Source organism: Rhinichthys klamathensis, unplaced genomic scaffold (assembly GCF_029890125.1).
Source record: "Rhinichthys klamathensis goyatoka isolate OS25496 unplaced genomic scaffold, OSU_Roscu_1.1 h1tg000293l_1, whole genome shotgun sequence".
Classification (NCBI taxonomy): Eukaryota; Metazoa; Chordata; class Actinopteri; order Cypriniformes; family Leuciscidae; genus Rhinichthys; species Rhinichthys klamathensis.
In genome coordinates, this window is record NW_026606812.1 from 240,928 (window position 1) to 254,250 (window position 13,323).

Below are 13,323 nucleotides of genomic sequence, written 5' to 3' on the forward strand. Positions count from 1 at the left end.
GCATTAAAACACTTTTATAATGCATTATGCATAAAGGCTTTAAGTGAAGTGTAACACAGAGACTAATGTAAACTTTTCCTCTATAGTTTATCCTCTGACGTGTTGATGTTTGTGGGAAATGTCCTACTTGCCCCACACAGACAGATTTTGCACCGTGAGAATGAAACGATTAAATGAAACTGTCAGTTTTCACTTTTGTACCTGGAAGACTTCTGTATGTAAACGACCCTTTGCATGAGAAAGAGTAACAACAGCATTGAGCTTTGAATATGCATTGATATGTAAATTTGGGAGGTCATACTCGATGATAAATTACTTCTGAATACGCCGTTCCTGGGGAAGGATTTATACGGAGTACATCAAACCCTTTTATTTTGGAAAAGCAAGAAAAATCCTATTTTCCATGATGTGAACACAAGCGTCAACATTTTGCATTCGCACAGCCACTTGACACCTCAGCACTAATGTTCGCTCAAGGAGAAAATATATGGAAGAGAGAGAAATGTGTGAAACAAAACAGATAAAAGGCTAAAAGTGTTACGCAAGCCTCAGATCAGCAGCATTAGAAGCGTGTGGACAAGGACACACTCTCTGCTGGAGTTCTTGACAAATCATTTTGTTGGATCCAAACTCACACTTGGTAACTTGTTCTTTTATTTTTTACCGATCATTCGGTGGGTTTAAACCAGAGACTGTAAATAAAGATGGACGACGCCCCTTCACTCTCTTCCATCGGTGAAAAGTGAAGCCGCCAAAGTCCTAATATGGCGCTGACATCTTGCGCAGATTTGGGACCCGAGACCCGTGAAGTAAAGCCGCGATATCAGGGTCTCACACACACTCCCGCAGAAACCGTTAGTACAGTTCACTGCAGAACAACTCGTGTCAGTGTGAAATAAACAGTTACGGACACGTAGAAATTAAAGCTGAAGCTCCTCCCGAAAATCCCCCAAAAAGTCCGTTGGTGCCTCAGTGACTTCACTCAGAGAAGCTGTCAATCATGACGTCACATTCCCGTGTTTATAGCATCAAATATCTAACTAAGACCAAACTTATTTTAAAATAACGAACACTTGAACTTACATCAGCGTGATAAAAAACTACCTAAAATGACAGAAAATATTTTTGGAAAAAATTTATTTGAAGTGTAATTTGATTGTTTAGTTTTCATCACGTCCATTAGACTTCGTGTACCTCGTTCCCACCAAAAAAGAACTGGTGCTGGTTCAAAGTTGGTTCAAGTTGCGAACCTTCTCAGAACCTGTTTGTTTTTCCACTGACTAGAGCCCAGCGAACGCTGTCGTTACGTCACTGTGTACGTCGCCATACGTCTTAGCTTTCCCATTCCCGTCGTGTTGTTGGTCAGCTATACTAGGACCAGCCACCGGGGGGCGATCGAGACCCTTTAGCTTCACTATTCAGCACTTGTGCGGCACACTTGGTTTAAACCCATAGATATATACACTAGATGTCACCATGCGTCTAAACCGCCGCCATCTTGGAACAGGGGTCTTGTCATAGGAAGTAGCTCTAGGTAACGCTGCTTTCTCCGCCTGTACTTCGAATTCATGGATTTTCGAACTTTTGTGCTGCGTATGGATGTTTCGCACGAACAAAATCTGAACTAGGAAGAATGTTTTTAACATTTTCTCTGGACTCAATGATAAATACGTCTGACCATTGGAACGAACAAAAAAAAAGCATTCATGGCGATTTATGGTGATTTTATTTCCGTTAGACCTTTGTCTATATTGACGCTGATGCATTAAAGAGGAGGGGCTTCCCTGTCCCATGATGGCGGCTCTATTGACGCATTCGTTCCAATGAATTGCCGCAGCCAAGGCGACATCTAGTGTATATATCTATGGTTTAAACCAAGCGTGCCGCACAAGCCCTGAAAAGTGGAGCCAAAGCGTCTCGATCGCCCCCCGGTGGCCAGTCCTAGTATAGCTCATAAACCCCGCCTCCCCATGCTATTCAACCGTGAGACCAACTAAACAATTAAATTACACTTCAAATATCATTTTTCCAAAGATGGTTTCTGTCATTGACTGTAGTTTTTATCACGCTGATGTAATTTAAAGTGTTTGTTTTTAAAATAAGTTTGTTTTTAGTTAGTTATTTGATGCGGTGGTGTGACGTCATGATTGACAGCTGTGATTGACAGGTTCTCTGAGCGAAGTAGTCACTGAAGCACCAACAGACTTTTTTCGGGATCTTTGGAGGACTGAGGAGATTGGAGCTTTAAATTTAATTTCTAAATTTCTATAATTAATTTTAAAAAGGTGCAGGAGCGTGTGCTTGCGATTGATTCTGCGAGAGTGAGGGCGGGGCCTTGATTTCACGGCTTTACTTCCTGCTCACTACTTTACTTCCTGCTCACGACTTTACTTCCTGCTCACGACTTTACTTCCTGCTCACTACTTTACATCCTGCTCACTACTTTACATCCTGCTCACTACTTTACTTCCTGCTCACGACTTTACTTCCTGCGCACTACTTCACTTCCTGCGCACTACTTTACTTCCTGCTCACTACTTTACTTCCTCTTTACTTCCTGCTCACTACTTTACTTCCTGCTCACTACTTTACTTCCTGCTCAGGTCTGGTCCCGAGATCGCTACTGCGCAGACTCAAGTCCCAAGATGTCAGCGCCATATCGGGACACTGGCGGCTTCACTTCTGACCAATGGAAGAGAGCGAAGGGGCATCGTCCATATTTTTTACAGTCTATGGTTTAAACAGTAGCACTCAATAACGCCATCAAGAAACAGCGGTTTTCATTTAGTGTCAAATAAAAAATGCTTGGCATTGAACTCGCTAGACATCGCCCAAAAAAAGGATATGTATTATTTGTTCATCACTGGCCTTTTAAAAACATAACATTAATTAATTATTTAAATAAATCTTTAACTTTTTAATATTTATCGTATTAAGAAAAGTAATTATGAATTTGCATTAAATAGTTCTCATAGACTCCGAAACCCTAAAATAATCAGTACCTCTATCCTAAACCCGAGGTTATTCTCTGGCATTACACTCGTGTGTGAGCTCTGTCGGTCCTGTGGTTATAGAGCTCAGCAGATGCTGGTGTTTAGGTGCGGACTCTTCTAAAGCGCCGGCAGGACTCGTACCAGATGGTGATGTAGTCGTAGATGGGCTCGGTGTTGAGCACGGTGAAGTTGATGTGGATGCCGTTGCCTGGAGGGACTCGGATGCTCCAGATGCAGTCTTTAAGATTGGGGTAATCGGCCGGGTGTCCCGGAGAGTAGATGGTGCCGTTGAGCGCTGTGATATTACCACCGCACAGAGCTGGAGGAAGGCCAATCAAAACGGAGAATCACAATGCCTTATACAGCTGCAATAATGCAGTGACGACAAACTTAAGTTCAGTTTAATGTATGCAGAAAAGCATTCATATGCATTTACCACTGAAGCTTTTATAGAATTTACAGTAACACTTTACAATAAGGTTCGTAAGTTAACATTAGTTAACGTTATACAGCATTTATTAATCTTTGTTAATGTTAATTTCAACATTTACAAATACTTTATTCAAATCTTGTTAACATTAGTTAATGCACTGTGAACTAACATGAACAGCTGTATTTTATAAACTAATATTAACAAAGATTAACAAATACTCTAACAAATGTATTGCTCATGGTAAGTTCATGTTAGTTTATATATCACCTAATGAACCTTATTGTAAAGTGTTAACAAAACATGAAACCCTTTCTGGCCTGGTTTCACACACAGAGCTTAGATTAAGCCAGGATTAGGTCTTTTTTTTAAGTACTAAATTGAGTTATTTTTCTACACACAAAACAATGTCAAAATGCAGGTCTTGGTGAGTATTCTCGTAAACACAGTCAGTAATGTTTTAAGTGAACTTAAATAGTTAAGAAAGAAAACACGTGTAACAGTATATTGGATCCGTGCTTCATAATTAATAAAGTAAACCTAACTCAGAAATTGGGCTCTATATGAGTTCAGTGATTCAAGTCAAATGATGATTATGTTAAAACATAACCAACACCATCATATCACCTTTTCTATTTGTTCATCTGGCTGTTATAGTACAGCAGCCAAAAAAAATCTAAAGTTAATGATTTAAGGGTCAAGAGCCCAACTAAAACAAACACTGATCACCATAATGGTGACTTACAATTACGGTTTTCTCCTTCAGTGATTCTGCTTGTTAACATCAGGTGTCTTCAATGTTGGCAATCAAAAATAAAGACTTCTTAATTCATCTTTGACGTCCGTCTGTTATTCAGATATTTTTGTTTAAAAAATGTTTTGTTGTAAATTGTACTCATTTTAAATGGTTAACTTTTAAGGAATTAATTTGATTAATTATTACTCAATTCAAATTTGTTAAATTTAATTCATAATATTGCTTGTAATCTGTTGCCACATAATTTTTTTGAGTAGATATAGCGTATTCATTTTTACAGTGCAGGTCTTAAAGTGACAGCAGACAAAACACCGACTATCTTAAGCCTCGTCTGTGAAACCGGGGGAATATTTCAGTATTTTCTGTAAGAAGTGCGAGAAGACGAAAGGTTTGTTGGGTACCATCGCATCGAGGCACGGGATGGTTCCAGTTGCGGCTGATGCCATGCAAACACGTGAGCGCCGATTCGCCCAGAAGTGTGTATCCCGGCAGGCACTGGAACGAGATGGTCATTCCCACGCCGAAATCACTGCCGATCACCAGTCCGTTCCGGAAGGGCCGCGGATCCGGACACCTCTGCAGCTCATAAGCTGAACACACAAGCAAACACTGTGTTACTTACTTATGATTTAATCCAGTGAGAAGCCATAATGAACACCAATGTCAATTATATAGCAGGGGAGTGTTGGGTGTAACAAATTATAAGTAATGTAATCTGATTACTTTTTACAGATTACTTCAATGTTTTCATTAAAGAAAGCCTCTGTGCATTACTTCCGATTTCCTTTAACGTGGGGACAGGAGAGCTGTCAGTTACTCAGTTGATAAAGTAACTCAGATATATTGTTGTACATTTAAACCTGCCAAATGCCGGTGTATTTCAGTAGTGGCGTGTAACTCCTATAGCGACTCACATTAGCGGGTTACTTCACATAAAGCCGCCTCTGAGCACTAAATTTAGTTATTTTTTGCTAGTTATTATGCTTGAACAGTCAAATAATACACAAAAAATAATGTCAAAATGCCGGTCTTAGCAAGTATTTTCAGTGAAAGTAAACAGGTGAGAAAGTAAATGAATGTGTAACAGTATAATGGATCTGTGCGTCAGGTCTTAAAGTGACAGTAACCTAATAAACCTGCTGACACAAGGAACACCAATGTCAATTATATAGTGGGGCAATGTCGGATGTAACAAATTACTTTTTTACAGATTACTTCAATGTTTTCATTAAAGAAAGCCTCTGTTTCTCTCAACATGTGGACAGGAGAGCTGTCAGTTACTCAGTTGATAAAGTAACTCAGATATATTGTTGTATATTTAAAAGCAGTGTTGAGTGTAACACATTACAAGTTACATACTCAGATTACCTTTTTATCAAGTAACATCCTCTAACTTTCATTAACTTGACATTAAAACCTAATAAAAGCATCCAAACAAAGGCACCTATTGAAAATGAACATGTACATTTGATTGTGCAGGAACTTCTCCTATGGCTTATAGAAATTATGGAAGACAAAGTTCTAAACTAGTTTAGTTTAATTTCAATAAACGTATTGTCCATGATGTGGAAAATGCTTAGACTATAATTATTAATGAAAGCATAAAATAACTTTGGATTTAATATTCTAATTCTAAGTAATTTAGAAAACATAAAGAGTCATAATTATCATCTAAAATGAAATGTCTAAACTTAGCAGACTGGCCACACACACACACACACAAAAGCAATAAATATGTTGTGACTAATAGTGAAACGTTCTGTCAAGGCAAGCGGTTTCACTGAGGATGAGAGCTTCTATTTATTACTTCAAACCCTCAAGTGAAGAGACACATCTTACTGTTCAGGAACCATAAAGTCAGAATACTGACACATTCCTGCTGTCTAAACCACAAAGACACAAGGGGTGGAATATAAAAATAGACTTTTAAAACTTCTTAATAAATCTTGCTAGGGATTTCAGGGTGGTTGTCAGATGAAACCCGTCTAAAGGGCCGTTCACAACAAAAACAAAAACAATAACTATAACTATATTAGCATCCACACATATCGTTCTGTAAATTCTGTGTATGTCTCTTTAAATGCACATGCTCTTTAAAGCAGGGTGGATTATGATTGGCTGTCAATGAACGATTTTTAGAGCTATATCTTTATTTTTATATGTGCGAGTGAATCCGTAATCACTTACTAAAGTAAAAGCACACCTGTCTTCAGGACATCATTCATGAACAAAAGGGAAGAGTTTAACACTTGGATCTGCTTGAATCTCTAATCATACAGTATTAGCAATAGTTAAAGGAATGGTTGATTATGATTTCAATCTTCTAACTTTAGTTAGTGTGTAATGTTGCTGTTTGAGCATAAACAACATGTGCAAAGTTACAACGCTCAAAGTTCAAAGCAAAGGGAGATATTTTCTTTGACAGAAATCACTTTTTAAGGACTACAACAAACGGCTGGTAGGAACTACAATGAGCTTCTTCAAGGGTTAGTGACATCACTAACCCTAAAATTTACATAAACCCCGCCCCCGGAACACGATTTATAGATTATGATGACAGAATATGCTAATCAATAACTAGAAGATAGTTAACTCCACATAAGCTTCATAAATTCATCAACTAACATTCAGAAATTTCCTGTTGCTTCTACATGTTGTCACTTCTTCTTGAGTCTCTCCATCTTTGTCTGACTCCGGTTTGAACATAAAAGCCTAAAAGTTTTTGAAATGTTCAGTGCATGTGTATGTGAGGTAATCAGAGCTGCTAACACACACACACACACACACACACACACACAAGCTCTTGAAGCTCCGCCCCTGTGCCGGGAGCAGCAGCTCATTTGCATTTAAAGGAACAGACACAAAAACTGTGTGTTTTTGCTCACCCTCAAAAAGTGACAATTTTAACATGCTTAAAAAATATCTGTGGGGTATTTTGAGCTAAAACTTCACATACACACTCAGGGGACATCAGAGACTCATTTTACTTCTTGTGAAAAGGGCATTTTAGGACGCCTTTAAGCTATCCTTAGATAACAGTACAGTCGAAATGGTGCTGTTAATTGAAAAGACACTGCTGTTAGTTTTAGTGCTGTGTTTTAATGCTGTGCTGTAGTTGTTTGCATGGTCAAATCCTCTCAGAAAAGCTGCGTCTTTAAATTCATCCCATTGAAAGCACCACAGCTGGACATACACATTCCTTCAAGCAAATTAATTATACAGGGCTTTCCCGCTAAGACCGATCCGTCGTTCAGGCACTTCTGGATATGTTGGAGCTGCACGAGGATGGATAGAATATGCTTGTGGACGTGCGTTGACTGAACTCAAAGAAAACAATTGGTTATATTCTTTATCCTGTTATTGCGAGAAGGGGTGTAACAGTGTGTGTCCACTGCAAAAAAAATGAAAATCTGTGAAATTTACGGTAGCAACATTTTAGGTTTTACAGACTTTACTTAAATTTACAGTAACAAAGCATATTTCAGTATCTGATATAAAGTTAATGTACCGATCTATTGAAGTACTAATATCTGTTTTGTACCACTGTAATACACTGACAACAACCAATCACAGCGGAGATGAGAGTCACATGATGAATCAAAGCTTTTCCACAAGATGAGAAAGTTAATATTAATATACAGAAGCTGCACAGTCATTCACACAAACACTGAACACCATCATAACACTCACGACATTTTAAAAATGCAATAAACATTAATTTAACAACATTAAATGTAACATAAAACCCTAATGTACCTGATTAGAAAAAAAAAAGTTATGAAGAAACATATTTCAACAAAAATACATCAAATGTGAAGCGTCACGCAGGGAATTGTGGGAATGTCAATTTACGGTTTTTCACTGTAAACTATACAATGACTTGTTCTTTTTCACTTCCAAAAACTGTAAATTTAACGGTATTTTAAATGTACGGTTAGATCTATCACAGTTATTCACCGTATAGTACAGAAACTTTGTTAACCAATTAACAGTTTTTCACCGTAGCATTTTTACAGTCTTTTACCGTTAAAATCAGGATAATGTTTTACAGTGTCTGGCCAGGTTCAGTAATATCTAATCCGGCTTACCCTCGTAGGTGATGTGGAAGCCGGGCTTGTTCTGCGAGTAGTCGCTGTGAAAGAAGAAGCTCGTCTCGTGGGTCGTGCTGAAGAAAGACTCGGGAACAGCAGGCCCACTGAACCTGTCGATCACCGAACCCGAATCCAGCGTCCCGCCGCGCACTTCCAGGTAATCGTGAACAGACTCCGTGGAGAAGTTCAGGAACTGCAGGTGAATCCCTGTCCATGAACAACAGGAGGAGAGATGAGGAGTATTTTAACAACGAGATGCTCGAAGAAAAGAAGAAAAATGGGTTATACTTTACAATTAGGCTCATTACTTAACATTAGCTAATGTATTAACTACACTCTGGAAAATGATGGGTTGTTTCAACCCAAATTTGGGTCAAATATGGACAAACCCAGCCATTGGGTTAATTTTTTAATCCAATGGTTGGATTCGTCCATATTTGACCCAAATTTGGCTTGAAACAACCCTGCGTTTTCTAGAGTGTAAAATGAACTAACCATGAATTGTTACTGAATTCATTAATCTTTGTTAATGTTAGTTAATAAAAATACAGCTGTTCTATGTTTGTTCATGTTAGTTCACAGTGCATTAACTAATAAGATTTTAATAAAATATTAGTAAATGTTGAAATTAACATTAATAAAAGATTAATAAATGCTGTATACGTGCAGTTCATTATTATTTCATGCTAAGTAATGTAGTTATGTAATGTTAACTAACGGACACAAGGATACAAACGAAAGTTACAGGATACAAACGAAAGTTACAGGTTCAAACGAAAGTTACAGGATACAAACGAAAGTTACAGGATACAAACGAAAGTAAAAGGATACAAACGAAAAAGTTACAGGATACAAACGAAAGTTACAGGATACAAACGAAAGTAAAAGGATACAAACGAAAGTTACAGGATACAAACGAAAGTTACAGGATACAAACGAAAGTAAAAGGATACAAACGAAAAAGTTACAGGATACAAACAAAAGTGAAAGGATACAAACGAAAGTGAAAGGATACAAACGAAAAAGTTACAGGATACAAACGAAAGTTACAGGATACAAACGAAAGTTACAGGATACAAACGAAAGTTACAGGATACAAACAAAAGTTACAGGATACAAACAAAAGTAAAAGGATACAAACGAAAGTTACAGGATACAAACGAAAGTTACAGGATACAAACAAAAGTTACAGGATACAAACGAAAGTAAAAGGATACAAACGAAAAAGTTAGAGGATACAAACGAAAGTTACAGGATACAAACGAAAGTAAAAGGATACAAACGAAAAAGTTACAGGATACAAACGAAAGTAAAAGGATACAAACGAAAAAGTTACAGGATACAAACGAAAGTAAAAGGATACAAACGAAAAAGTTACAGGATACAAACGAAAGTTACAGGATACAAACGAAAAAGTTACAGGATACAAACGAAAGTTACAGGATACAAACCAAAGTTACAGGATACAAACCAAAGCCGACGGGAAGTTTAACCGTCCAGTTGCAGTCAAGCCCACTGGGATAATTCCCAGGAAAACCGGGACTCAGGATAACTCCATTCATTTCGGACAGGAATCCTCCACACTGAGCTGGAGAGTCGAGAGGCAACAGAGAGTCAGTGACGAACATGCACACAATACTGGATCATACACGCAATGTACAGTTGATTATCAAACAGATATTCATCAAGTCCAAACTCCATTACAGATCTAGTGATAGACAAAAATATCTAATTTGCACACTTGTGTTCTCTCTTCATATATATTTTAAATGACATCATGAATTTACACTTCAATATTGTTGAACACTTCATATTGTTGTGATGAAACACATGAAACAATGAAATCAAATTAGATGAAACAACACAAATTCAGTTCTAAATTAAATCAAGGTTAAGTTTTGAATCCACATTCAATTGCTCAATTTAAGGAAGTAGCATTAAAATGGAATTAAACAAAAATAAAACAATGAATTATCTTTCAGTTCATAAAATGAAACTACAAATTCAGTGTTCTACATTTAATCGAGCTTAACTTTTAAATCAAAAGTCAATTGCTGAATTTAAGGAAGTAGAATTAAAATAGAATTAAATAAAAATAAAACAATAAATAAACTATTTTTCAGTTTCCAGTATCATGCAATGTAAAGCCCAATGCAATACTGAGAGAGAGAAACGATCAGATATTCATCAAGTCCAAACTCCATTACGGATCTAGTGATATGCAAAATGAACTCATTTGCACATATAAGAGAGCCTCGTGTTCTGTCTTCATATAAATAACAATGCAATGATGTGCAATAAGAAATGCTTTCAAATGCTAATGGAATAAATGTGCAGCGTTCATTTTGAGAAAATGATACATGTGTTATGTTTTCTCATAATGACTTTTTAAATTATTACCAGTATAGAACTCACTGGGATTGAAGACTGAAGTATATCCTCTTTATTTTACTGCGGTGTGTGTGTGTGTGTGTGTGTGTGCGTATCTCCCTGCTTGTGTTTGCATTCGTCTTATTGGCGAGTGTGTAATGAATGGCCTGTTGGACTCGCTGTCCATTTACAGTGCTTTAGAACAGCAATTGAAATGTCAATAGAGAACATCGAATCTTCTGTTTGCCCTGAAGGAGTTCGAATCAATTACACTTCAAGTGTCATTCTTTAAAACACAGTCATGGTGAATGTCAACAACCGAGTCATGGTACAACCCATCAATTTCAGCAAGTAGAATTAAAATGGAATTAAATTTAAATAAAAACAATAAAAAAGTATTTTTCAGTTCATAAGATGAAACACCACAAATTCAGTGTTCTAAATTAAATTGTGCTGTGTTATTTCTATATAAAAATGTCAAAAGATTATAAAGTATTTGCTCTGGCTCTTGTTTTAAATGATTTTGTTCCGTTGTCGTCCTCTGTTGACGTTCTACAAGCAGAATGTGGCGGTTGGTCGGTGTGGAATTAGCCCCGCCCCTCCTCCACTGTGATTGGACGGCTGTGTAAAAGGTGCCTAACTTTTACATTTAAATTCAATTGCTGAATTTAAAGCTGCAGTCCGGCATTTTTCCTCTTTGTCACCATCTCTGTTTGAAATCTGTAATTGCACTTATTCGCGGAATTATTAACTTTGCGTGAGTTGCACATCGGCATGAAACAGCGCGGATGAACACAATGTTTTGAGACTGCGAGTCTGTCAGTCACCGCGCCGATGTGGAAACTGGCATTCAGAATCACACATTCTACTTTTGGAAGTAGGCCTACAGTATGACCATGACAACATACGAATTTTCATCGGAAAATGTCATCTGAACAAGTAAGTAACATCCACATCAACTAAGGGGGGAAAGCCTTGCAGTAAATCGTGCTGATTAAATATAACGATCGCGTCAAACCTTTCAAATTATACTTTGTTCTCAAATTATCAACATCAGCATTGTGACTACATTTATTGTGTATTATGATTACCCTGTAGTTCAGTTTCTATTTCTGTGCAGTCTATTTTCTAATTGTCATACCAATAAATTAATGTTTCTTTACTGGTTTTCTTTGAGAAAAAAAGAAAAGAAAAAAAAACACGTATCTGTAATCCGATGCATATTTAAAACTATATATAATTTCGGAGGAGGCCGGTTTGGTTTGCTTGGAGTAGAGGTGAATTGCTCCCTCTCATAGCTAGCTCAAAATATTTACCATAATAGCTAAACGAATAAAGACAGGAAACTCCGTAACTGTGTGAATTAAGCGAACAAGTGTGCTACTGTTACACGATTGAACTATTGAAATGTCTTACCTGTCCTAAAAGAAAAAAAGCCGTCTCTGCGTCCGTTTTGAACCGATGTTTATCCTTGTTTTCGCGTGGGCCAGTTGCAGTCTCTTTTTTCTCTAACGTTACCCACTCCGAAGTCCGAATTATTTGGGGTTTTACAAGTGGTGAATGTCCAGTTGTCACTGGTGATTGTCGTTTGAACCTTTCTGGATCCGCCATAAGTTTAATTATTTAATGCTGTGAGAAAAGGCTAAAAATGTCCACCTCCAACATCCTCACGCAATATAGCCGACTAGCCGGGACGCCTTCTTTATGTGTACAGATGTGACGTAATGACGCAAAGACATGCTCGAATTTCCCGCGGAAATCCACCAGTACCACTGGAATTAAAATCATTATTACAAGCTAACCGTTTTGAATCGGGCAAAAGCAAGCAGATATTTTTGAACACTGGCTGGTTATGTTTTTTTTAATTATTATTATTTTGGATAATTTTTAACCCAAAAAAGTTACGGACAGCAGCTTTAAGGGAGTAGAATTAAAATGGAATTAAATTCAAATAAAACAATATTTTTTTTCTGATTATAAAATGAAATGCCACTAATTCAGTGTTCTAAATTAATTTGAGCTTAACTTTTAAATCCACATTTAATTGCTCAATTTAAGGAAGTAGAATTAAAATGGAAAAACAACAAATACATTTTTTCAGTTCATAAGATGAAACACCAGAAATTCAGTGTTCTAAATTAATTTGAGCTCAACTTTTAAATCCACATTGAATTGCTCAATTTAAGAAAGTAGAATTAAAATGGAATTATATTCAAATAAAACAACAAATACATTTTTTTTCAGCTCATAAGATGAAACACCAGAAATTCAGTGTTCTAAATTAATTTGAGCTTAACTTTTAAATCCACATTCAATTGCTCAATTTAAGGAAGTAGAATTAAAATGGAATTGTATTCAAATAAAACAACAAATACATTTTTGTCAGCTCATAAGATGAAACACCAAAAATTCAGTGTTGTATATTAATTTGAGCTTAACTTTTAAATCCACATTCAATTGCTCAATTTAAGGAAGTAGAATTAAAATGGAATTGTATTCAAATAAAACAACAAATAATTTTTTTTTCAGCTCATAAGATCAAACACCAGAAATTCAGTGTTCTATATTAATCTGAGCTTAACTTTTAAATTAAAATTCAATTGCTCAATTTAAGGAAGTAGAATTAAAATGGAATTAAATTCAAATAAAACAATATTTTTTTTCTGATTATAAAATGAAATG

The 13,323-nt window shown here is 36.6% G+C and overlaps 1 protein-coding gene across 4 annotated transcripts in view; it reads right to left on the minus strand.

Annotated features, from left to right (window-relative positions):
- csmd3a (CUB and Sushi multiple domains 3a) overlaps positions 1-13,323 on the minus strand; it is a 423,029-nt gene that overhangs the window by 156,707 nt on the left and 252,999 nt on the right. For all 4 annotated transcript variants that reach the window (XM_056269911.1, XM_056269909.1, XM_056269910.1 and 1 more), the window contains 4 exons: positions 9,743-9,859; positions 8,269-8,478; positions 4,582-4,770; positions 3,135-3,312 (listed from right to left, as the gene is read on the minus strand). In XM_056269911.1, coding sequence (XP_056125886.1) covers positions 3,135-3,312; positions 4,582-4,770; positions 8,269-8,478; positions 9,743-9,859 — 694 coding nt within the window. The remainder of the gene's footprint in view (positions 1-3,134; positions 3,313-4,581; positions 4,771-8,268; positions 8,479-9,742; positions 9,860-13,323) is intronic.